At 39.1% G+C, this 27,599-nt stretch overlaps 2 protein-coding genes across 2 annotated transcripts; both read left to right on the top strand.

The window, feature by feature from the left end:
• The first annotated feature begins 10,176 nt into the window (after positions 1 to 10,176).
• LOC114460310 (IgGFc-binding protein-like) lies at positions 10,177 to 13,333 on the top strand. The gene is made up of 6 exons (XM_028442238.1): positions 10,177 to 10,223; positions 10,332 to 10,400; positions 11,334 to 11,737; positions 12,469 to 12,574; positions 12,646 to 12,998; positions 13,139 to 13,333. Exons 2-6 carry the CDS (start codon positions 10,334 to 10,336, stop codon positions 13,331 to 13,333), a joined length of 1,125 nt encoding a protein of 374 aa, XP_028298039.1. The 5' UTR covers positions 10,177 to 10,223; positions 10,332 to 10,333.
• On the top strand, positions 13,308 to 25,808 carry LOC114460307 (IgGFc-binding protein-like). Its single transcript, XM_028442236.1, has 19 exons — positions 13,308 to 13,716; positions 13,800 to 14,392; positions 14,472 to 15,039; positions 15,142 to 15,407; positions 16,040 to 16,381; positions 16,512 to 17,085; positions 17,177 to 17,376; positions 17,642 to 17,783; positions 17,862 to 18,190; positions 18,285 to 18,861; positions 18,950 to 19,548; positions 20,609 to 21,176; positions 21,279 to 21,877; positions 21,972 to 22,539; positions 22,634 to 22,833; positions 23,223 to 23,603; positions 23,718 to 24,004; positions 25,346 to 25,388; positions 25,478 to 25,808. Exons 1-18 carry the CDS (start codon positions 13,485 to 13,487, stop codon positions 25,353 to 25,355), a joined length of 7,035 nt encoding a protein of 2,344 aa, XP_028298037.1. The 5' UTR covers positions 13,308 to 13,484; the 3' UTR covers positions 25,356 to 25,388; positions 25,478 to 25,808.
• Positions 25,809 to 27,599: the final 1,791 nt, after the last annotated feature.

Here is a 27,599-nt window from a genome sequence, read left to right as displayed (position 1 = left end):
GAGGGATAATGGCATAAAAGAAGATTGATTGAGTCTCCAGCAGATAAAAACTAGGCCAAAATATTGCTATTCAGGGAATACACTTTCTGTCATAGGGCTTGAAAATGATCTTCATAATTGCTAGAATTTATAACATTTGATAACCCACCACAATCTGTTGGTTTGCGTTTCCCTGCTGGATTTTGCTTTCTCATGCAGATATTTCAGATATCGCTACACTGACACCTTCCTCTTATTAGATGTAACAGCCTAACAGCTGCCCAAACTTCAACATACAGTATATGTACAGCATCAGCAAATCCAAAAGCTGAGGCATGCGTTTTTTTTTCCTATATTGTTGCTCATTTTTCTTCTCTCCTGTCAGTCATCTACTACCAACTAAAAACCCATTTGCGTTTGGAAGCCCAGCCTGCTCTGCCACTTATCAGGCAACCCTTTGTTGGAATTCCTGCAGCCTGGTCAGTGTGGAGGAGTGCCAGGATGGTAGATGGTGACACTTCTGACTTATTATCAGCTGAGCACAAGGACAGAATCATCAGTGTCTGGCTTGACAAAATGTGCAGTAAAGCAGTAGTGTCGAAAATGGTTTCGTTTAGGAGAGAGAGATAGTCCAATGTATTCCCAAGGGGGCAGGTGGGGAGCCATACTATCCTACAGACCAGACATGGGCAAATGGCAGCCCAGAGACCACATTTCGCCCTGGGTCTAATTTTGTGCGGCCCCCAAAACAATCCCCAAAAATTGTATTTCAAGAAGTTGGAAGGAATATAAAACCAAACATAATACACAAATTGGCAGAAAAATGCACAAAGTACACAAAAACAAACAAATAAAATCCAAAATACAAAAATTACTCATAAAACACAACAAAGACAGACACAACAACCACTTAAACAAACAAAATGACGACCAAAACACAAAAAACAACAACACATTACATAGCGTTAAAGACACACAAACTATCAATAAAATTACGCAAAATGACAGGAAAATCAAAAAAGCTCAGCAGAGGATGTACTTCCTGCAGCAGCTGAAGAAGTTCAGTCTGCCAACAAAGATGATGGTGAACTTCTACTGCTCCATCATCCAGTCCATCCTCTGCTCCTCCATCACCATCTGGTACGCTGCAGCTACGGCTAAGGACAAGGCCAGACTGCAGCGTATCATCCACTCAGCAGAGAAGGTCATCGGCTGCAATCTGCCCTCCCTCCAGAACCTGTACGCCTCCAGGATTCTGAGGCGTGCAGGAAAGATTGTGGTCGACTCCTCCCACCCCGGTCATAAACTGTTTCAATCTCACCCTTCTGGAAGGAGGTTTCAGTCCATCAGAACCAGAACCTCCAGACACAAAAACAACTTCTTTCCCTCTGCCACCATCTACATGAACACAGCCCAAGTCACCCACTTGATTGATGTAGCGCTTTATCCCCACACTGAAGCAGTCCCAAAGCGCTTTACATATCAGCTCATTCACCCAATCACTCTCACACCAGTGGGACAGGACTGCCATGCAAGGCGCTAGTCGACCACTGGGAGCAACTTAGGGTTCAGTGTCTTGCCCAAGGACACTTCAACACATAGTCAGGTACTGGGATCGAACCCCCAATCTCTCGATCAGAAGACGACCCTCAACCACCTGAGCCACGGTCGCCCAAATCAACAACATAAATGCAGAAAATGACAGAAAAATGCACAAAATTTCAACAAGAAGACAAAAAAAAAACACATCATGACTAAAAACACACAAAATGACTAAAAACGGACAAAACAACAAACAAAGACAAAAAAAGTACATCCTTTTTAGCAGAAACTTAAAGCTATAATGGTTTATCTACTGTGAGAATAACACCGCTAATCATTGATGTACTATGTTATTTTCGCTCTTTGTGAAAGTCATATGCATTTGCGTAAGTGTGTTCAACGACATTCAGATTCCTCATGTGCCAAATTTTCAGATGGATTCGTATACGTTCATCCAAATTGTTTTATATATTTATGAACCCAGATTGTTACAACCTCTGATTGACCTGACCATGGTTTCCATGGCACCTGTCAGTAGTGGTTGCATATGTGGGCAGTAAAACGGCCTTGAAGCCATTCTTGTACACTCACTGACATACTCATGAAGTCAGCAATACACATCCTGGTCCATGTGGGTGTTATGCTGTGTGGCTGAACACCAAATAACCTGCAATCACAGCAGGGATTGGTAGTGAATGGGGTTTGAGGGGAAAGCATATCTCACACAGTTTATAACAGGTCAGAAATAAATTGGTTAATTAATAATTCATATTGAAGTTAACAGATATTTGTTAAACAAAACCTCATGCACTGCACTTTAAATGCAATTGTATTGCCCCCTACAGGTTGATAGTGTATTGAGGTAAACTGGATGGAATACAGTGAGAGGACTTAAATTTTACTCTAATATTGATTTGAAAGGTTACCAGATTTATTCACTGGTTGAGATTTGTTAGATCTGTATGATTGTGCTCAATAATTATTGTAACTGCACTGCAAAACTTTACCTTGTGTGAATATATATATCTATATATATATATATATATATATATAGATATATATATATATATATATATATATATATAGATATATATATTATATATACATATATATATACATATCCAATTAAGTTATGAGTGTTATAAAGTGGAAAAGGTTATGTACAGAATGGTACATACAGTACATGTACACTTGAACACCTACATAATATGTATATTTTCATACATGCATGGGCAGGACTATCTATATATACAGTCTGTCCATGCATGTATGTATATATACATACAGTATATGAATATATACATATGTAGCATATGTAGTGTTTGTTTACATATACTGTATGTATATATATAGTGTTGTACTTGCACACCGAACGTGTGTATATTGACAAATGTAAAATTTTATTTTATTGATATAACTGCACTGCAAAACTTTACCATAAGTATATATATATAATTTTTATTTTATTTTCATTTATTTATTAATTTTTTTAAGGACTGGGGCCGTAACCCAATTAGGTGTTACTGGGCCACTAGATGGTACTAATGCATCACTGGTCAACTGGACTGGAGGGAGGGAACTTTTCCCAACTCGACTGCTCTGGTTCTCCAACTTTTTGGCTCAAGTACTCCCTTTTCTGTTATTTCTGAATCCAAGTACCCCCTTACCCTTACTTTTTAATGGAAGTCCTACCTTATGTTCGACTCGACTACTACATTTTTGTTCAGAATTCTGTGGGAAAAAAAGCTAGAGAGCATAATGATGGAATGAGTGACTGATAACACGCATTTTAAAGAATCTCAATTTGTAAATAAGTGGAAAGAAATGTAGTGCCTCCTCAAATAGATTTATTTTTATAGTTTTTACCCTCGGCCAAAGGGTATTGTTATCAGTTTGTCTTTCGTCTGGCTGTGCGTTGTTATGGCCTAGAGAGGCATTATTCCTTTTCTTCGTTTCCTCCGTTTTGGCTATAAGTTTGTGTTGCAGGTAATGAGGGAGGAGCTAATAATCTCAGCAATGCAGCACACCTGAGAAGGTTGAGCCCACGAGGCTATATAGCAGCCTTGCTCGCAGTACGCTCTCTCTCTCTTCCCTGGCCTGCAGACTGAGAGCACTTTTGTTTGTAGTTATTGTTTCACTGCCTTACATCCAACACTGAATAAACACTGACAATCATGTTAATAACTCTAGGAGTGATTTGATTAGTTTTCATTAAATATATATGCTTAAAACTTGGCAACTATGTGTGGTCTCCATCTTTGTCACATACGTTTAGGTCAGGTTGTGACGGTGTGTAGAGTGGTGTAGTTAGATCTTTTAATGCTCTAATGTTCTAATCAAGACCTGTTGCTATCATCATTTTGTGTGTTTTCTGTGTCGTTTTGTGTATTTTGTTGCTGTTTATCTGTTCTCTTTATTAATATTTTTGTCTTTTTTTGTGTGTTTTTCTTGTCTTTTTGTGTGTGTTGGTAATATTTAAATTATTTTATCTCAGTGCTTGTGTTTTTGGTGTTGTTTGGTTGTTTCTTCTGTCGTTTTATATGTTTTTCTGTTATTTTTGTGTATTTTGTTACATATTTTTCTCATTTAGTGTGTCTTGGTTGTCGTTTTGTGTGTTGCTGGTGATGTATTTTTGTCTCTTAGTGTGTGTGGTTTTGGTGTCATTTTGTGTATTTTGTTGTTGTTTGTTCTTTTCATTGTTCAGTATTTCAGTACACGTTCTGCGACTGTTCAACTCTGGTCTGGCTTGTAGGAGAACAATACGCAGCAGATCATTTTGCATGCGGGTTATTGAGAGAAAGATTTGAATCATTATCTTTTCACTTGACGATTATGCTGGGTGTTGTTTGTTTACCACATAAAATCCCAATTCGATACATTTACATGTAATGTGACAAAATGTGGAAAAGTTCAATGACTGCGAATACTTTTGCAAGTCATATAATATATACAGTATATATATATAACAATAAAGTCACTTCTTTAGCAACAGCAGGAAAAGCTGATCTATAATGTGACTGTGTAGCGGCAGAAATTATCCGTCTAACTTAAATTTCCAAAGGTTGCTGCGTGTCAGGTTATGCTGTGAAAAATAAATAAATTGACTGAAGTTTGATGGGATTTAAGCTTCTCTCTATGACAAACATGATTGGGGTGTGTCAGTTTTTGCTTGTCTACATGCTTTCAAAAGTGTCAGTGGGTCTGCCTTACTGTTAATCTTGTTGGCACTGACTGCCATCACCTCCAAAAGTCATACGTGTATGCTGAGGCGTTGCAACGGGGTAGGCAACACAGGCAGTTGCCTAGGGCCCCGAGCTGAAGGGGATATGTCAAACTCAGAGCACATATTTATTCTTACTTTGTACCAATTTTAACAGCTTTATGTTAAGAAGTAGTCAGCTTTGCTTACACAGTATGTCATAAGTCTTGTTTCCAATGGCTGTGTATACATACATTCATAGCCACACAATAAGTTAGTCCTTTGCTGCCAATGATATTTGTATTTGTTGTCAAATGGTAAAACTGATACCAGGATCAATTCTGCTGTCAGTTAGTCTAGACTGTGTGGCTAATTTGTATTTAATATTGATAGATAATACAGTAATATAATACATCCATAAATGTTTTGCTATAGCCTAAATGTTGCATTAAACAAAATGTTAACATGAAGCATTAAAGTTGTTACTGCAAATTATAGGGATGTAACGATTCACTCACTCCCGATACGATTCGATTCACGATACTGGATTCACGATACGATTCTCTCATGATTTATTTTACAAAATGGGACTGTAGACAAATTTTTTTTTGGGAAAAAAACTAGAAAATACTGTACTATTTCCTTTTATTTTTCATTGTCAAAAGAATTCCATGATGAACAATTCAAAACAATGCAATTTAACTAAAAATAAATCTTGAATGAAATAAATAAACGAATAATACAAATGAAAATGAAGCCTATTAATTTAAATTCGGGTTCTATAATAAACAATGTAAAACTGCATAATAGTTCTTTTTCTTTTAAAAGTGCAACTGAAAATGTATTTTGTGCCTTAACAATTGGACTTTAAAAAAAAAAAAAAAAAACTGATTACACTGATTTACGTCATATTTGTTTGGACCAGCAGAGGGCGCTGGTAACCAGTGGTCGGTTGGCATGCAGATATCTTGCAGTGAAGAAGAGAAGCTATGCTAGCAGACAGAGCTAATAGAAAAACGTGACTTTTACAGATAATCAAGTAATATTACAGATATTCTTTCGGTGCTAAAGGGGTAATGAATCATTTATTAAGTAGTTAAGTATTAGCAGACTCCGCCCGCCGCCTACACTTGTGGATAGTTAAAAAAAGTACTGCGATTCAATTTTCAGAAAATCAATATCAACCGTGATACCTATGAATCGATTTTTAACTGCCTTACGATTAATCGTTACATCCCTATCAAATTACAAATGTTTAGTGTTTGTGTAGCATGCACATTTTTTTTACTTTACTTTATGCAAGCCAACCAAATACATTGTGCTCTTTCTTTTTTCTTCCTCGAGGTGCTTTGTTGAAGTTTTTAAACAACAACAACAACAACAGCGGCAGCAACAACAAACCTCTCCATGAAAGTAGGAACTTATTTAGTTTAACTTTTTAAAATAAATGTTAGTTTAAACTATATCACGGGAGCTATCTGATTTAATATGACAACACAAATATTTGTCTTAAACAATTGCTTCTTATACTATTTTCTTTCTAGCAGTATCAACCTCAGATCATGAGTGGGTCTTGAAGAAGAAGAGTAGGCCATGATGGCACCTTCATGCAGCAGCAGCATGGCAGCAACAGCATTCCATCATCACCTCCTCGCAACTCCCATGACACCATATCACCGGAACAGAATGTACTCAAATAACAGCAAATCAAATAATATCAGATGATCCTGCGCTGTGGCCAAAAGCTATCCATGACATGCTCGGTGTCAAATTGTGACAAAAGAACCACTTCAAATAACAGTCATGGAAAACTTACCAAGAAAATTACAAAATGACAATGAGAAATGGTTAGAAAATCCAAAGTTCATGGTTAGTGTGCTCGTACTTTCCACTTCATTTCCTTGTTTTATGTTGTTTTTTTGCTTGCTTGCATTTTTATAATTTTGCACATTTCAGTTGTGTTTGTTTTTCTGGCATTTCCTGTATACATTGTGTGTAAAGTTTTCATTTAATTCAGATAGTTATGTTATTTATTATTTATTTTATATGTTAATTATCTAATAAAGTAATTCTTTACTGATTCATTGTCCTGGACACCATCATCATCATTCTTGTCCTTCTAGTCCTTCTTGCCTAGGGCCCCCAGGGGGTCTCGAAAACGCCCCTGCGTGTATGCATCATGCATGGCACCTAACTTAATGTCATACAGAAGAGGTAAGTTTCTTGAAAACTGCTTTAACTCGTAGGCTGCAACAAAAAAAGGTTATGAAATACTGAGGTGAAAGTAACGGATTACAAGTACAATACACCAGACAACAATCAAATGCATCACATCATAGCCGACCAATCAGATTAAACGTAATGCAACGCACCAAAACAGCACAGAGTTAATAGCTATACTTAGAATCTGAGGTTTTCTTTTATTATTATTATTTAGAATTGAATTTATTGGTGTTATTATATTTAAATTGTTGATCATTTTAAATGTTTAACTGATGATTATAAATGTCTTTTGCAGCACATTGAGTTGCCTTGTGTATGAAATGCACTCTACCATTACATTGCCTTGCCTTGCCATGAATAAAATTGGACATTTTACCTTTTATTTTATACAGATGCCTTTATGGAAAAACAATTAAGTTCCAGTTGTGCAAGATTTGGTCTCTTCCTTTTTAAGTTATACATGAGATGTTTACTGTATGCAAGGGAACCGTGGCAAGATTTATTACCAAAAATAAACGTGAGGGATGAAAGTATGAGTAACCTTTACTTTCAGTACCTATTTAATTGAGCTACTTTTTCACTTGTACTTGAGTATTTTATGTGACTTACTTGTATTTGTAATTGGGTACAATTTCAGTCAAGTAAGAGTACTTCTACTTAAGTAGAATATATCAGTATGTAACGGTATACCCACAGCTATAGCAGATCGCTGGTTTATGTTTGTTGGGGGTGGAAAATGCCAAGTGTAATTAGTTTCTAAGTGACGACAAAGCCTGTGATACACTGAAACTAATTGCTGTCACACGGAAGTCAATTCTATTTTTTTCTCGCAACCAAAAGCTTTTCGAACAGGACTGTAGCACAATTTTTAGGCCACGTGCTGCCACCCCCCAACATGGAGGAGTTTAAAATAATTCCCCCTTTGAATAAACAAAATCTCTCATGTGAGTCAATAAGTCAAAGATTTCTGGAAACAGTTACAATAACTCATTGTGATCATGTGTTCATGTCCCATTAGTGGCACCAACTGATCTGTCATTTTATCAAGCATTTAATGCAAAGGCATGTCCACACTCAAAATCTTTATATTTGTATACATGTTGAATGTTTGAACAGACAGAGGAGAATGGAAGTTACAGTGCTTGCAAATTGTTTGTTGCAATGTAGAATTTATGTTAAATTGTGTAATTTCTCATAAGCAATAAGCAAACATATCTTGATTTTAGGAAAATTCAAATGGCTGCAAAATCTCATTCTTCCGAACAAAACAATCACAGAAACTAAAATAATAAATGAGGCTTTTGTTACATGACTTTCTAAATATGCACTATCATTGTATTTTTTTATTTTTTTAAGTATGACAATATAATCTATAGATAAAATTAGCAGACATTTAAACACCACATTTAAATAATGTTATTTTCTGTTTTTTCTTGGTTTACCTTAAACTGACGTGTTGTCAATTACAATTACAGTATCACATCCTCAGTGGGGTAAAACTAACCTTTCGTACGGTGATCTAAAGCCAGCTCACGTTACAAATTACAGCATGAACAGCAATCATAGAGGCATCAAAAAGTGATGTCAATGTGAACACTTGGCCACCACAAGCATCACTATTGACAAATCCAATACATATTCTAGTTCACAAAACCAAAAGAATATTTTTTTTTTATCACAGCATGTGGGTATATGGTCCTTGTCTGTGGTCATTCTGCAATAAAACCACATAGAATCATTCTCCACTCTGTAGACAACATGGTTCGGGTTTAACCAAGTTTTTCTGATGATAATATTCAAGCAAACCAAACCCTTAACCTGCTGATCCAGACTGAAGGGCTTAGTAGCCAACTTAGGTTGCTGGGTGTTGTATGGCTACATTGACAGCAGATTATTAAACAAGCAACACAAAAAAAACACCTTGCTCCTCTTAATAAAAGACTTCCGGTATTTGATCCGTGCTTTATCCTTTCCATTTCAAAAAAAGAGTGACAAGGACACAAATTGAAAATCCTATCCATCAGTAAACATCAACTACAGTAAATGAAAGGCGTAGCCTTGTTCCGCCTTGTACTTCCAAAACCTTAAATAAACATTTGACCTTTTATAATGTAAACTTAAGAGTCTATCTCTGTTGATTCTTTTCTTAATGGAAATGTTGATGCACTGATCTGTGAAAGCTGTTATTCTTTGGTTGGCACACAAAAAAACCATTTTAGCCAACAGCTTGGATGGAATGTTGGTTTAATATTTGATGGCTCACATTAATCACATCATATATTGTTCCAACAAGCTTTATATTGCAGAGTGTAAAGTGGTCCCATTGAAAATGTGTGAACAAATGTAGTAACTCTGATCCATGCCCGAGGAAGGTTTTAAACCATAATCCCTCATAGCTGGCTAGATTACGAACTTTTATCTCAGCTGAATAGCAAGGCAGGGCACCTAACACCCGAATAAGTATTTGTGAATTAAGTAAGCTTTTAGGGGGGAAGAGTAATGTTACATTATGTCAGCTTTAAAACCACACCTAAGGTGTTGCTGATTCTGAAGTTGCATTTGAAACAATCCGATTCTTGGCAGTTAGGAAGATGTGAGGATTACCAGCAGTATTATGAACATATTTTCTTACTAAATTAGCATTTACAGTATAATACTAGGTGTAATTATTTTATGCTTTTGGTTTTGATCGTTCCTTTCATTCAATGCATTGGATCATGTTGAATTGGCACAATAATGATGTCAAGTTTAGATTCAACCTATGAACCTTTTAACAAATTCCAAATCTTTGTTGAGTTTTCTGGTTTTATCGTCTTCCTTTATAATCTTTACAATAAAAGAAATATATATTCCAAGTACCAGAACAGATTTTTGCTATTTTACCAATGGTTATAATGGTATAAATGATGCATGGATGCAGCATTTGGGGACATTTTTTTATGGAAAAATACTTTGTAATTCTGCATTTCAGAACTTTAGTTTGAAATACAGAAATAAATTAAATACTTCAAAAACATACCACATAGTTTAAAACAAACACAAGATCACCTGAATAAATCTGGGTGTGGGATTGCATTATATTAAAAAACATGGCCCATCCCATAGATTTAGTTTGTGTAGGACTTTATGGCTATGTCAACAGACAGCAGGACATACTGTACACGTCTTTACCAGGTTCTGCCTTCATTTGATATTTGTTTTTTTTTAACACCATCTTTTTGTGTAAGCATCTATATAAAAGCACAGCAGTCAGTAGGATATCGTGTATTGCACGTAGCAGGTGAGCGAGGATATGACTGTGCATTGAGAAATATTGAGCAATTTTATAACAATATTGTATATTGCTTCATTTAATATGAAATAATCATTATATTTTCTCCTCATTCAGCCATGGGGACTCCTGCTTTCAAGCCATGGGGACTTTTGCTGTTTTTTGTGCTGGGAGCCTTTTTAAGTTGTAAGTATATTGAAATCAAATTTGATCTTTTTTCATCTATCTTAGTAAATCATAGTATTAATTTCAAAATAATTATTTAAATAATCTAATTGAATTTATTTATTTTTTGTTTGGGTGAATAGAAATATATTTATATTCTATAAATGAAAGCAGAACTCAAACAGAATATTACCAACCATAATGTCTTTTTATAACGCAGGAATTTGGAGAAATATTTGTGGTTGTCAACCCAAGCTCGAGTGGATGTGGTGGAATGTTAACCAGGGATGAATTTGAGAGTGCAGCCCACAAAAGGATAGCAATCTTAATCGAAAGTCTCCTTTGATGTGAATAGCATTTACCGTTAGCTGCAATTGAGTTGGAACTATTAAAAATTGAATGGGTAAAAAAAAACAAATACAATCTAAATCCCCCAGGCCCTGTCTGAGCCCAGAAAGTGGTTTTTTCATTGTGAAAGCAGCGATATTGATAATATTTCCATTATGCAATTATATTGTCTGCACAAGTGACTTATTGAGAGCTGCTGAGAAGCAGTCAAGTGACTGCTCCTCTGTCTAAATCACTCACAGTGGTTATTAAGGGGAAAAGGCAATCCTTTTATTACAGGCTCACATTCATCCCAGCCTTTTAACTTTGAAATAGAGGCATTTTCCTCTCGTTTCTCTGTAGCGTCACAGTGTTTCTTTGTTCTGCCTGTGCTCTACTAGAATTTTCAAGCCAAGTTTATTTAATTTCCCTCAAGTGAATTGTTTGATAGCTTGGCACACATGCTCTTATTTTATTAGTCTAGTGTATACTTTATGTTCTTTATTACACTTTAGTGTTTAGTGCAATTTATTCCCACAGAATCCGTTGCTTTCTTTAACTCAGGAAATGTCATTTTGTTTGACATGTGTTGCTCTTTCTTACCTGCTCTCTATCTCTCCCTGTCAGGTCCATCTAATGCTGGATCAACGGGAAGGAAGTTTGCCGTGTCATTTATGCAGAATTATGCTCCGAATTATGATAGCCCCAAGTTTCGCCTGTACATCACAGCAGCTCAGGCTGATGCCAAAGTGTCGGTTCAAGCGCCATCCTTAAAGTTCAAGCAAGAAATAAAATTAAAAGCTGGAAAGGGGACTGCCATCAACATCCCGACTAAAATTGAGATGTATGGCAGCAAAAAGTCTCCCTACACAGTGATCGTTGAAGCCTCAGCAGATGTAGCTGTGACATCCTTTAGCTCTAAGACGTACACCACCGACACCTCTCTAATATATCCGACCACTGAGTGGGGTACAGAATACATCATCTTTACACCAGAAGGATCACCTCGTGGAACATTTAAAGAGTTTTCTGTGACAACGGAGAAAAGAGCAACAAAATTGAAATCCTGCCAAATGGATTGATCACGTTTCAGAATCAAATCTATTCAAATGGCAAAAAGATAGTTCTAGATCTGAAGCCATATGAAAGTGTCCAGTTTCAAAGTGAATATAGGCTTTCTGGTACTAAAGTTTCCTCTAAGCATCCAGTTGCTGTCTTCACAGGACATACGTGTACCTGGACTTTCTCAAAATGCAACCATGTTTATGAGCAGTTACTGCCTGTGAGTAACTGGGGGACCAGCTTCATCATACCTCCCCTCAGCTTCCAAAACAAATACGACAGTGTCTATGTTCAAGCTTCAAAGACAGCCCAGATCACTGTCAATAACGGCAAACAAACTGATCATCTGACAGTAAACATGGGGCAAACCTTAGAAATACAGTACTCTAAAGATGAAACACTATATATTCAGGCTGATCAGGGAATTCAGGTTCTGCTACTCTTCAATGGTCTCACACGAAGACGGACAAACTTCTATGACCCTTTCTTGATGACCATTTTGCCAACAGACCGCTTTTGCTCCTCTTACTCTTTTGACGCTCTGGGGGGTTTCGAAAACAAAGCCTTGATTGTCGCAGAAACTCGTGCACTGGGTGCGCTAAAGATGGATGGTGCAAACATGCCCCGTAGTGTCCAGTGGAAGAAGGTAAAAGGATCTGATTACTCTTGGACAGAGATATCTTACAAAAAATGCTCAAAGGACAACAAACACACTGTGGTTAGCGCCAATTCCCGTTTTGCTCTGTACACTTTTGGAGTCAGTCAGATGAATGCTTATGGTACTGCTGGACAGTGTGTACAGCCAGGTAAGATTCACAAATTTCAACTGGTTAAAAGACCTCAACATCTTAAACATCCATCTCAAATACTTTTTCAGGGAGCGGATCTTTGTCCTGCAGCAGTATCACTTGCAGTGCCAATGAGATTTGTGAGATGAGGGATGGGAATCCTTCGTGTGTGCCAAAGCCAGAGGAATCCAAGCCTGGAACCTGCTGGGCAATGGGAGATCCTCATTACCGCACTTTTGATGGACAGCGCTATGACTTCATGGGCACCTGCACATATGTCCTTGCTAAAAAATGTTCTAAGGATGACGATATGCCTGCCTTTGAGGTCCTCGCCCAAAACGAAAACCGAGGAAATAAAAGGGTATCCTATGTTGGCCTGGTTGTTGTGGAGGTGTATGGCATCACCATCATAATAGCTCGATCTGAGAAAGGCCAAGTCCGGGTAAGGCATCCTAATGAAGTTAACAGAGCATTTTTCCTGAATAGTGATCCTCCTGCATGCTTTTCCTCACTCACATATTTCATTTGATGCATTTCAATATTACAGTTTTGATGTAAAGTTTTCTATTTTCATTTTCGCAGATTAACAATGATGTGTGGACCCTTCCAGCCACTTTGCACAACAACAAACTGAGAATGTTTCAGAGCGGACGCTCAGCCATCATTGAGACAAATTTTGGTCTCAGAGTAAGTTATGACTGGGATTACAACCTGGTCATCACTCTCTGCGGAAGATACGCTGGGAAAAACTTGTGGTCTTTGTGGAAACTTCAATAATAATCCAAATGATGATTTCACCACACCCTCTGGCACTAAAGTAGATGGGGTTCTTGCCTTTGGCAGTAGCTGGAAGGTACCAGGGGTAGTTCAGCAGGATAAGTGCAGAGATGATTGTGTGGCTGGTTGTAATAGTTGTGATAAAAAAAAGATGCAGAAGTGGGAGAGTGACAAATTTTGTGGGATCATCATTCTTAAAAATGGGCCATTCAGCAAATGCCATGATGTCATCAACCCAGAAGCGTATGCAGAGAATTGCAAATTTGATTTATGCATGGGAGGTGGCCAGAGACCACTTCTGTGCAAGACATTGGAGGCTTACATCGATGCCTGTCAGGCCGCTGGGGTCCAGATACAAGAATGGAGGAAATTAACCAAATGCTGTAAGTTAGAGAAGAAGAAAATTCAATATATACAGTAAATACAATAATGCTAATTGAATTATCTTCTTTGTCTTTACCTAAAGCTATGAAATGTCCACCAAACAGTCACTATGAGCTCTGTGGAAATGCCTGTCCAGGCACATGCGCCAACCCTGATGCACAGTCCAAATGCACACGTCCATGTGTGGAGAGCTGCACCTGTAATTCCGGTTTTCTTTTAAGTGGAAAAAAATGTGTGCCTGCGCGTAAATGTGGCTGTACTTACGAGGGACGATACATCCCTCCTGGGAAAAAATTCTGGGCTGATGACAATTGTCAGAAACAATGTAAATGTAAAGGTACACAAGTTAAATGCCAAAATAAAGGCTGTGGGGCAGGAAGGAAGTGCCAGGTGGTTGATGGCATAAGGAAGTGCCAAGCAACGTCCTCCAGCACCTGCCAAGCTACGGGTGATCCCCATTACAAGACCTTTGACAAGAAAAAGTTTGACTTTCAGGGCACATGCATTTACCAACTTGCTGCCCTTTGCTCCAAAGACCCTGAGTTAGAGCCCTTTGAAGTTCTGGTGGAAAACAATCATCGGGGCAGTAAAGCAGTTTCTTTCACAAAGCTGGTGGAGATTAAGGTGTACTCCATGAGCATTGTCATAACTAGGACACACAAAGGACGAATATTGGTAAGTTTAGTTCTGTATCATCATACTATAAAGATAATTTGAGCAAGGCACAAAAAATAACGTTTATGTTCTCCCTCAGGTGAATAACCAGCTGACTCACCTGCCATTCACCAAGGATGAAGGAGAGGTCAGTGTGCGCAAGATTGGCTGGAATGCTGTTGTCACCACAGATTTTGGGCTTAAAGTCACTTTCAACTGGGAGCACTCTGTATTTGTAACACTGCCCAGCAACTACATGGGAGCCGTTTGTGGCCTCTGTGGCAACTATGATGGCAGCCCTAAGAATGATCTCATTCCAAAGAGCGGTAACAAACCTGTCTCACCGACAGTGTTTGGAGATAGCTGGAAAGTGGCTGAAGTCCCTGGATGCGGCGAAAGCTGCAAAGGAAAATGTCCAGATTGTGACATTACAGAGAAGAACAAATATGAGAATGAGAATTTTTGTGGCAAGATACGAGACCCCAAAGGACCATTCCGCGATTGTCACGCAAAAGTAAATCCAATTGACTTCTTTGAGGACTGTGTTTATGATGTATGCTTGTACAAGGGAAGACAGGATGTGTTGTGTGCGGCTATTACATCATACACAACAGCCTGTCAGAGTGCAGGGGCCAAGGTGTACAGCTGGAGGACCAGTCAATTCTGTGGTGAGAAATTGATTCATTTCAACATGATTTTGTTTGTGTTATACACTGAAAGCTCCACTGTCAATAAAAGAAATCACAAAAAGCTTTGTGTCTATTCTGCAGCAATAAAATGCCCCATCCACAGCCATTATGAAGTTTGTGGAAGTGCCTGTCTCACAACTTGTCAGAGTCTAACCTCACCCCAGGGTTGCCAAGATGCTTGTGAGGAAGGATGTGTCTGCGATGAGGACTACGTCCTGAGCGGCAAAACCTGCGTTCCCTTCTCTCAGTGTGGCTGTTCCTACGAAAACCGCTACTACTCTCTTGGCGAAGTGTTTTATCCAAGTGGTTTGTGTGAGGAGGAGTGCAAGTGCACAGAGGATGGAGAGGTACAATTCACAGGGGGAAGTTTATTTGTTATTTAGAAAAAGATTTATAATTTGATATGTATAATCCACCATTTTTACCTCCACCAAGGAGAAAATAGTTTCACTGGCGTTTATTAATGTTTTTTATTTGTTTGTCTGTTAGCAGGGTTAGGCTGTGGAAGATTCCTTCTGATTTTGAAAGGGATCCTAATCAATATACTGATTCTGGATCAATTTGAAAAATCAAAAAATCCCTAACTCATTGAAGATATTTTAAAAATTCATATCATTGTTTGTAATTCACTGATCTTTATGAAATTTGACTCAGTTATGTCAGATTGTTTACTCAAATACCTCACAGAATTTAATCAGAATCAGATGCTGATTGCGCATTTCATCGCAATCTTTCAGAAAAAAAGGGGGGATGTCCATCCATTTGGACCCACTTTATTGTTATTAATGCGGATAGACATTTTTAAAAGACTTAAAGTGTGAATGATCATGTCACATGATCAGGATCACTGATCCAGATAACTGCTAATATCTGGCACGGAGGATATTTGGTGTTTGGTGGAGGTTTGCACTCTCTCTGTGCTCTTGTTTCTGTTATAATTATTATTATTTGTTTGTTTGTTTGTTTGTTTGTTTGACAGATCAGTTGCAAGGAGATGAAATGTGGTCCCAATGAAGAGTGTAAAATATCTAATGGCATCCAAAAATGTCATCCTGTTGGAAAGGGTGTGTGCGAAGCCGCTGGAGACCCCCATTACCGCTCGTTCGATGGCAAAAAATTTGATTTCCAGGGAACATGCACTTACACACTCTCTAAGAGTTGTGGGCTGGAAGGCACCCACCTGGAGCCTTTTTCAATTCAGGTGCAGAATGTGCAGTGGGAAAAAATGAGAGGCAGAGCTGTTGTGGCTGTCACCAAGCTGGTTGCTGTGGAGGTCTATGGCACCACTTTCACTTTAAGGAATGGAATGAATGGTGTCCTGGTGAGCAGAACTAGATTCACTATGGAATACATATTATTCAGCAGCATACCAGCTTCCAATATTAATCATTATACTTATAATATACACAGTTGTTTTCCCCTGTTTTGTACTTTTTGTACATTGCTTTTAGGTGAACGGAGTTTTTAATGCCCTTCCTGTGAATCTTAATGACGGAGACGTTCAAGTGTATCAGGACGGCAGACAGAGTGTTATCATGACAAGATTTGGACTGCTTGTCACTTATGACCTTGTTTATCATGTGACGGTCACAGTACCTGGAAACTATCGTGGAAAAGTCTGTGGTCTCTGTGGCAACTTCAACGACGACCAGAAGGATGACTTCCAGATGTCCAATCATAAACTTACACAAAATGTAGATATATTCGGAAAATCATGGCAAGTCACTATACCCAATGTTGTGTGTGAAAATGGCTGTGAAGGCAAAAACTGTCCTGTGTGTGACCCATCACGCAAGGCTGTGTATAGCAAGGAGGATTACTGTGGTATTCTAACTGCACCAAAAGGTCCATTTGCTAAGTGCCACAGCAAATTGAACCCACAGTCATACTTTGATGACTGTGTATTTGATTTGTGTGAAGCTGATGGTGACGACAACATACTGTGTGACAGTGTGGCAGCGTATGCCTTTAACTGTCACATGGCAGGAGTTGACATCAACACCTGGAGAACCCCGTCTTTCTGTCGTATGTTTTACAGATGAAAATATTCATGATACATCTTTACAAGTTAAAGAACAAAATTCCTCCTTACATACACTGTTTTATTCTATTTTAGCAATGAAATGCCCAGCCAACAGCCACTATGAGATGTGTGCAGACCCCTGTTCTGACTCCTGCCCTGACCTCATCGACATCGTTGAGTGTCCCGCCAGCTGCACAGAGGGCTGTGAATGCAATGACGGCTTCATATTCAATGGACAGGAGTGTATCAAAGAGAAAGATTGTGGTTGCTATGACAACGGAAAAAGCTATAAGGTACAATTCTTTACATAAAAACAAAACAATAGTGACATATTTTTACAGTCAGAAGGGTCAAGTGAAAATCCAAAAAGTTAACAAATAAAAAAAAATAAAAAGAATCTAATAAAATGTTTTACACTCTTGCTATATTGTGGCACAGAGCATGAAGGAGCATAGGAATATAATGAATGCACACTGAAATTTTCTTCTCAAGCATTTTTGAGTCTTTACTGTGGAAGTCTAAATGCTTTCATGTAACATCCTTTCTGTATTTTACCAGCCTGGTGAAGTTGTGTATGAAGATGACTGTAACACAAAGTGCACTTGTAACCCAGAGAAGGGTCTCAAGTGTGAAAAACACTCCTGTCCTCAAAACACAAAGTGCGCTGTTAAGAAAGGCATCAGAGCATGCTACAGTACAGGTATGAGACATTTGGTGTGCATTATTATCGATCAAAGTAAAGTATTTAAAAGATTCCCTTTTTTGTTCTTTGTCACAGATCCCTGCAAAGACGCCAATTGTCGAGTGAAAGAAAAATGTCAGATCCAAAAAGGCGAAGCTGTGTGCATCCCCATGTATACAGGCAGATGCTGGGCGTGGGGTGATCCTCACTACCACACCTTCGATGGTTACAATTATGACTTCCAGGGAACCTGCAAGTACATTGTCTCCAAGACCTGTGGCAATCTGAATGGTCTTATCCCATTTTCAGTCACTGAGAGAAATGAAAACCGTGGAAACACAGCAGTGTCCTACGTGAGGGAGCTAGATGTGTCTGTGTATGGATACACTATCACCATACAAAAAAACAAAGCTGGTCGTGTCATGGTAAGATTTTTCATTGTCCTTTTGTCTTCTTTGTAGGGTTACAATTCAGAAAGTGTAACTTAGATGTTTTTTTTTTCCAATTTGTGTAATTCAGGTAAATGGGTACTGGCTGAATCTCCCTTTAACACTGGGTGATGGCGAGGTGTCAGTGCTCCAAAAAGGGTGCACTGCATGGGTGGAGACAAATTTTGGCCTGAAAGTTGCCTACGACTGGAACTGGCAGCTTGATATATTCCTTCCTAGCAGCTACCACGGTCTTGTCTGTGGTTTGTGTGGCAACTTCAATGAAAACAGAGGTGATGAACTTCAAAATCCAGCTGGCAAAGCAGTTCCCTCAGTGGCAGAATGGGGAAAAAGTTGGCGATCATCTGATCAGAACGATGACCATTGCAAAGACTCCTGTGGGGAAAAGTGTGACGTTTGTGACCCGAAAGACTTTGAGCTTTACAAGGGCGAGGCTTTCTGTGGGGCCCTCACTGCCACAAGAAACAACTTGTTCAAGAGCTGCCATAGAAAATTGGACCCACAGAATTTCATGAACAACTGCGTGTATGATATGTGTTTCAGTAAGGGGGACAAAAAGATTCTGTGCCAGGCTTTGGCCTCATACAGTAAGGAGTGTCGGGAGGAAGGAATAGTAATCAGGAACTGGAGGAAAAAGTATGGATGTCGTAAGTATCTGAAAAACGTTTTTGGCTATGATTTATTCAATTTCATTCTTTTTGGGTTAAGGTCTATCTAAAATGAATTTACTTTTAGCAATGAACTGTCAGCGTCACAGCCACTATGAAGATTGTGCCAGCCCCTGCCAGCCATCCTGCCCGTTTCCTGAGAAAAAGCCGGCTTGCCTTGGTGCCTGTGTGGAGGCCTGTGTGTGTGATAAGGGTTATGTCCTCAGTGCTGGTGTATGCGTGCCCACAAAAACATGTGGCTGCTCTTATCAGGGCCGCTATTACGAGCCAGGCCAGCGCTTTTGGGCTGATGAGACCTGTGGTCGTCTATGTGAGTGTGAAACCACCCAGGGCATGGTGATATGCCACAAGGCTTCTTGCTCTGCCAATGAAAAGTGCACCATGGTTGACGGAGTGCGTGCCTGCCAACCCATCAGTTACGCCACATGCACAGCCTCGGGTGACCCGCACTATCACACGTTTGATGGACACAGGTTTGACTTCCAAGGCACGTGTGTATATCAGCTGGTGAAGCTGTGCTCTCAGCAGGCTGGGCTAGAGCCATTTGAGGTGACTGTGCAAAATGACAACAGAGGAAGCAAACGGGTGTCCTACACAAAGACTGTCACAGTGACAGCCTATGGTGTCATTCTCATCATCAGCAGGAACCACCCCAATAAAGTGTTGGTGAGTCAGTTAAAATATGGGACACAACGTTAATGCCTTTGTGATAGTAGCAGTTAGCAAGTCGCCAATCAATGAAAACAACAGAATTTCTGAACTCCCTCCAGAAATCTGTGATGTTGTGATCACAACTATAAATGCAAATTCAGCCAATCGTAGCAAAATTTGTAATCATGTCCATTCACTGCAACATTTCCGCTATTTTGACCAATTGGACTAAACTTCTTAGTTGTCAAAACACTCATTCATCAATAAATATTACGACTAAATATCCATCAAGAGTGGAGGTAAATTGTTCAGCACTGCGTGCAATATTGTAGTAGAGACGCAACAATCACAGTCACGACAAGTGACCATGACTGAAGCAGTGGCATTCATATCTATTACCGGTGCTGAAAGAAAGAAGTTACACTATACTAGAAATGTTTTAGTGGAAGTATACCTGATAATCTTAAATGTGTAAAGTGATCCGTTTTGGGCAGCTAATAATGAGGTTTTCTTGTATTATCATATTTATAAAATAGTTCAAAGGCAATCAGTTATTTTGCAGATTGACCTGTTCATGCAAAGTTGCGAAAAACAATAAAGCCTTAAAATACCCCGACTTTTGCCACAATGTTTTGGAAAAAGCTGTTGGAAAATCAGGCGTTTTAGGCCACAAAATCCTGAAAGGACTGTAAATTAATTCTATTTTTGTTATTTACAAGTGGCAATCTCAGAATATAGGTAGATATGGTTTATGTATTGTAGAACAGCTTAAATTAAGCACAGAATTTGGGAATGTATTTAGAAGAAATGCAAAATGCAACACAGGATTAGGTACTTCATTTAAAATGAAAAATGGCACACAAAAAATAGACCCTTTTTTTATCTTTTTCAAAAGCCATTGTTAGTGTGCTAATTTTAACATGGCCTATTTGAATTTGAGGCATTTTTATCCATGCAGAATTAACTGAGCACATATTTAACTGCACATTAGACCGGATTAAGGAGGTCCGCAAAATTTATAAGGCTATAATCCCCTTAACAATTCTCTCTTCCTCTCTCATTTCCCATTCTGCAGTTTGGTGGGCAACTTGTTTCCCTACCTTTGGACTACAAAAGCAAGCTGGTTGTGTATTTCAGTGGCCAAACAGCAGTTGTGGAAACAGTCTCTGGTATCACTGTGACCTTTGATTGGCGGAGCACGGTGAGAGTTACTCTTCCCAGCACCTACCAAGGTGCAGTTTGTGGTCTGTGTGGGAACTACAATGGGAACGCTAAGGATGACCTGATCATGCCAAATGGCCAAGCTGCCCCTGATGGAACCAAACTGGGTGTGAGCTGGCAGGTCGGCCTCACACCAGGCTGTTCATCAGTTTGCCAGGGTAAAGGGTGCCAGACCTGTACAGACTCCCAAAAAGAGGCGTACAAAAACAATCTGTACTGCGGTATTATTGCTGACAAAGCAGGACCCTTCAGAGAATGTCATAAGCGTGTGGATCCTGCTCCTTATATGGAGGACTGTGTTTATGATGCTTGTCAGTACCATGGACACCACATATCAGTCTGTGATGCAATAGAGGTGTATGTCTCAGCCTGTCAGGGTGAAGGGATTAACATCTACTCCTGGAGAAAAGAGGATTTTTGCCGTGAGTTTGCAATATCTTATAAAAGCACACTATGTTCTTGCACTAGCTGTTATCTACTGTAACAATATAATACCATTATGCCTGCTCTCATCCTATACACAGCATTGATATGTCCAGACAACAGTCATTACACTCTGTGCGCCACTGGTTGTCCAGCCACGTGTGCCAGCGAAGCTTCCCGCATCACATGCCACAGACGTTGTGCAGAAGCCTGCGAGTGTGATGAAGGTTTCCTGCTCAGTGGGGGAGTCTGTGTTCCAATAAAAGACTGTGGATGCACGTACGATGGCAAATACTACAGAACAGGTGAAAAGTTCTACCCAGAAGACGAGTGCATGGACCAATGCGTTTGTGGTGAGAATGGTGCAGTGTCTTGCCAGAAGGTTAAATGCCATGCAGGAGAAGTGTGCAAGCTTGTAGACGGAGTGAAAGGCTGCCACCCAGAAGGACAAGGAAAATGTGTGGCTTCTGGTGACCCACATTACATCTCCTTTGATGGACACAAGTTTGATTTCCAGGGTACCTGTGTCTATGTCTTGGCAAAAGTTTGTAATGATGACAAAGGAAGGTTGACACAATTCAGTATAATTCAGGGGAATGAGAAGTATGGAAATGGCAAAGTGGCTGTAACCAAGTCAATTACAGTCTCAGTCTTTGGTTTCACCATTCGCATTGAGCAGAAAATGCCATGGAAAGTCGCTGTGAGTTGCACATATTCGTCTACAGCACCGTTCTGCGTTTTATTCAGAGAAACTCTGCACCTTATTCATGTTCTCCCTCTTTTTTTTTTTTTAGGTCAATGATGAGCTTTTAAACCTTCCTTTGATCCTGCATGATGAGCGTCTTAAAATCACACAGGAAGGTCGCAACATTGTAGTCCGAACAGATTTCGGATTGACTGTTCTCTATGACACCGTCTACTATGTTGAGGTGATCGTTCCCTCTTCATACCAGGGGAGAATGTGTGGTCTTTGTGGCAACTACAACAAGAATAACAGAGATGATTTCCAGCTCCCTAATCGCAAACAAACAAACAACGTCGACAGCTTCGGGAAGTCGTGGGTGGTAAACCTGCCTGAGAACATGTGTGGTGGCTGTGGTGACCAATGCCCAGCATGCGAGCAGGCCAAAGTCGCTCTGTATAGAAAACCTAACTCCTGTGGCATCATGAATGCACCCAATGGTCCTTTTAAAGCTTGTCACAGTAAAATTGACCCAGAAACATACGTGTCGGATTGTGTGTTTGATGTTTGTGCTGTTGGTGGCGACAAGGACACTCTGTGTAATAGTGTGCAAGCCTACGCGTTGGCCTGCCAAAGTGAAGGAATCAAAATCCAGCCCTGGAGGAGCAGCTCTTTTTGTCGTAAGTAACACAGAGCTGCATTCTGGAAAGTGGTTCATGTTTTGTATGATCTTATATTTCAGGTGCACTTAAAAATCTCACTTTTTTTTTGTAGCTCTTTCTTGCCCACCAAACAGTCACTATGAAATGTGTGCTGACACCTGTACTGGGACATGTGCCAGCTTCATTTCCCCAGGCGCTTGTTCGGGAAGCTGCTTTGAGGGTTGTGAATGTGATGAGGACTTTAGTTTTGATGGCATCAAATGTGTGCCTCTGGAAAAATGTGGATGTATGCACAACAACATGTATTTAATGGTAAGACAAGACTTCTTCTTCTTCTTCTTCTTCTTCTTCTTCTTCTTCTTCTTCTTCTCTGATCGAACTTCATCTCATGTTTACCGCAATAACATTGTTAAATCAGTTTTTTTCTTCATTAAACGAAACCATTATCAAAGAATTAATTAGAATAAACCCCATTCCCATACTGCTATGAAGCAGTGCCTATATTTATATCTACAGTAGCCACTCCAGAATCAAGGCAAATGGCTGTTCTAATGGTTAATTTTAATACAGGACATTACCAGTACTAAAATTAAGAATAAACGTTGTTCAACCTGTGAATATTCAAAGAGATAACAAATGTTGCACTTCATTACGAAGGGCAATTATTAAATGATCTGGTATTGTAAACTTTTATTTTTCAGGTGGGCCAAACTGTTGTGGACAAGGAGTGTAAGTTCACATGTGTATGTCAGACCTCTGGGAATGTGAAATGTCAGAAGCTCTCCTGTAAGGGTGATGAGGTTTGCGAGGTGAGAGAGGGGGTCAGGGGTTGCCACGGGGAACAAGGCCACTGCACCATCCACAAAGATGGCCTTTTGACCTCCTTTGACGACATGTCTGGAGCAATAGGATCCCGAGGGGCATTTGAAGTAGCGTCTCTCTGTGATGAGGCCTCTGAGCAGTGGTTTCGTGTGGTTGTGGATGCCAGAGTCTGCTATAAAAACGGACCTCTTGCTGTTAGTACTCTGTATGTATTCTTCAAAGAAGCTACAGTGGCAGTGAACAGCCAGCATGTGGTCTGGGTGAGAATGATTTGAAGCATTTTGATTCCGAAACAGATTCATCATTTGGGTTATATTTTGTGCTAATTATTTTTTTGTTCTTTCTCCTTTTCTTCCTTTTGTTATGTCAAACAGGTAAATGGCAGGAAAGTGTCTCTTTCCAGCAAAGTGACGAATGAGATTACGGTGCATGTCTCCAAAAAGACCGTGATCATTCAGAGGGGATCATCTGTGCGAGTGACCTACTGTATTTCACAGCAGGTCAATGTCATTGTTGACAGAGAACTGTCTGGTAAAGTGTGTGGGGCCTGCGGCAACTACAATAACAACTCTGAAGATGATATGAGGACAGCTGATGGGAAAACTGCCAGTAATGTGGCTGTTGTTGTTGGCTCCTGGGCTGCTGGGGATTTTTCAAGATGGTAAGTATTTCAAAAAGGAGACTTTTTAACCACTATGGACAAAGATTCCACACTAAACTAGTTAACTTGATTGCTTGATGACTTGCACTCATTTAATTCCACATTTTCCTTCATACCTCTGCCAATGCGGTAATATATACATAGATTTTAATATTGTAATAGTGTCATCAGCGTTTATTTATTTGTTTGTTTGACTTTAAGCAGGTTTACGTCAAAAGTACTTAACAGATTTTATCAATATTTTAACTTATGCCATGGAAGATTCCATTAAATTTTGGAGGGGATCTGGATCAATTTACTGATTTGGGATCAGTTTCAAAAATCTCAAAATCCCTACATTTCATCATTGGTGAAACTGTAAAAATGTACATCTTAATTTGTATTTGAGCAATCTTTATGAAATTTGACTCAGTTATGTTGGGTTGGTCTCTCAATTACGCCAGCAAATTTTGTGCAGATTGGATCCAGATTGCGTATTTTGCTGCCCATGTATTTGGACCCACTTTATTGTTACACACATTTCTTCCACGCCTTTAAAGTTTGAATGATCATGGTACCATGATCAGAGTCACTGATGCAGATAACTGCTTATATCTGGCAAAGAGGATATTTGACGAAAGTTCGTGCACTCCGAGTGCTCTTTTTTAATCGTTTTATCACTACATTGACTTCACTTATTTACACCTTTTACCCATAAATGTTTGCTAGAGTGAAAATAGCATTTTTCAACTTAATCTTTTTCTCTCTCTATGCAAACTTCAAACTTAATCCACTGAAATAACCCAGTACAGATCTGCGGGAAACAGGAAGTTGCTAAGATCACTGAGCCGCTTATTCTCTAAACAGTAACAACTAAACAAGGACTCCATGGAGTCCCTTTAACGAAATGAGTGTGTGGTTTTTAATTGAATTTGGTCCAATTTAATTAAGAAATGCCAGGCAATCCCCTATGGTAATTACTGATTAAAAAGCAGGTGAGGCTGACAGGCATGGCCATTGAATGCTACCAGGCTTGCAATCCAATCACTGCTTGTCATCCAAGGACACTTAGGACTCATCTGGGTGCAGTTTTAATTTGAGTCCACATCTTTATCTTTGTTTCCTAACCTTATGTCAGGTCTTTAGAGCAGCAGTTCAAAAACTTTTTCACCCAAGGCCCCGTTTATAGCAGATTTTGGAGTTGGAAGAACTTTTTGTCCATCTTGTTTGCAGTCTATTTAGGTTAAGGCAATTTATTTGTTCGTGTATTTATTTTGCAAGCATAACCTTTAATCTCTACCTGATGGAGCATCACTGTGGAATGCTGTGCTTTGACACTCTTTATTTTATTTTGCATTGCAGTTTCCTGTAGGGAAAATGGCTGTGGGGCAGGGGAAAAAACCAGGTAAATAAATAAAGAGAAGAATGATCCTAGCAGGAAAAAAATGTGTTTTGAGTCAGCTCACGACTATGTTTTCCTCTTTCCTTTAACAGGATGAATAATTTTGCATGGTTACTCTACACTCTTCATCACACTTTCAATCCTTCTGTTGATTTATGGAAAAGTTGTGCTGCTTTCTTGCGATCCAGTCCTCCAATCAGTTACCTCAATGTTGCAGAAGCTCATTGTTGACCAACATCTCCATCTTGTGGAGAAGAATAATACACTTCGATGAGCTACAGCTGTCGATGAGCAATAGTCTGGACTGAAGATAGTTTTGTCACCCTATAATCTGCTTTTAGATTACATATTAAAAAAAAATCACAATACAATATCAGTTTTTCTTGCTGTTCTGACAATAAAATGATGATACTGGGAATCCTAGTTTGTGGTTCTGTGAGATTTCTTTTCTAATGCTGTCTGACCTGTTGATAGAAAAGCAGTCTGCAATGTTAAATGTCCTTGGGAAAACCTGAACAAGCTTTGATAAGGAGACACAATGGCTCACTGTTTATCCTACCTGAATAATATGTACACTGACTGAAGGCAGTGTTAGCTTTGACTGAAAATTTGGATATAGTTTTAGTCATTGTCTTTTGACTGAAATACAACCTAGTGCTTAGTCCAATTTGACTACTATTTCAGTTGTAGTCTAGTTTCAGTCAACTAAATGTCATTAACATTTTACAAATGTTTGTATTTGTTTATTTTTTCATTTTTAGAAACTTTATTTGTCCACGAGGGGGAATTCAATCTATGCATTTAACCCATCTCTGAGGAGCTGTGGGTGTAGTGCCTGGGAGCAGTTAAGGTTAAGGGTCTTGCTCAACTTCCTTAACCGCTAGGCCACCACTGCGATATAGTTGACTAAAATAGACAGCGTTAGAGTTTATGCATCTTTCAAAGATTAAATTACCATTTGTCAACTTAATATGGGATAATATTAATGCTTGTAAATACACAGACAGATTTAAGGTGACCGATGCTTATAATAAAACCACATGAGTTCTGACTCCCACGTGACAAAATTATAGTTTTGTTTTTATTATTTGACAAAAATATCAATACAGATGTAGTTTTCACATTTTTAATTCTAGTCATAGTCTTGTTATTGCCATTTAAAACAATGTTGTCGATGAAAACTATGACGAAGGTTTTTAGCCAACAAAATACCCACCAAACACCCGACGTCGTTCAGATGTTCTTTTTTTGAAAATGTCTATTTTTACGGTTGCCGTATGGACAACCCCCGGTGATATTGGTATGGTTAACGAAGTACATGTATGTAGCATCCTAGGGTTAGGGTTAGGTTTAGGTTATAACCCAATATCGCAACATTTTTTAGGGTTAGAATTAGAATTAGAGTTAGGGTTAGGGTTAGGTTTAGGTTTAGGGTAAGGTAAGGTTTAGTCTTAGTCACACGACCTAAATTGACCAATGACTGACCTATCACGTGATCTAAACTGGCCAAATAGGGATGCTGCGTACAGATAGAATGTCAGTATATTGATACGACAACCGTACGGATAGCCACTGCCTTCTTTTTTGGGCTAAATCTGGTCGGTCCGTCTTAGCCTCGATCGATTTAGCCCTTATTTAGTCATTAAAATTGGAGGGTTTTTTGGCGTCAAAATGTGTCCAAATTTAGCCCCAATATCGTCGTTGAAATGTAGTTGTCGTTGGATTGTCCAACTTGGTCCAATTTCCCCCCAATTCTAGTTGTTGAAATCGAGTTGCTATTGGGCCGTCCAATTACGTCCACATTTTTCGACAATATACTGTAGTTGTTGAAATTGCGTTGTCATTGGATTTTCGGCTCAGTCCAGACTTCGCACATTTGGTCCAAATGTGGCCCAGAAATAAGCATTTGGGGTAAGTAACTCAACAATTTTAACCCTTTTATTTGGGGTATTTTTGACCAAATTAGCCAAAAAAATAAGAAGAAAATGTATTCAAACATTTAGCATACAAACATAAACCAATGCAAATCCTACGGTGGCTGGGAAGTGTCAGGTGAATGCATTTACAGAAATGAACACAAATGCAAACAGGTCACAACACGAATGCAAACCGGCCACAACGGAAGTGTTTCCGACGGACCGGTATTACAGTCGGATGGGTATATGATATGATAGCCTGATGTGAAAAATATAAGAGTATCCTAATCAACTTTCA

The sequence above is a fragment of the Gouania willdenowi genome, unplaced genomic scaffold, assembly GCF_900634775.1.
Source record: "Gouania willdenowi unplaced genomic scaffold, fGouWil2.1 scaffold_422_arrow_ctg1, whole genome shotgun sequence".
NCBI classification, from domain to species: Eukaryota; Metazoa; Chordata; class Actinopteri; order Blenniiformes; family Gobiesocidae; genus Gouania; species Gouania willdenowi.
The sequence above is the reverse complement of the archived record's forward strand: the minus strand, read 5'-3'. Positions and strand labels throughout refer to the sequence as shown.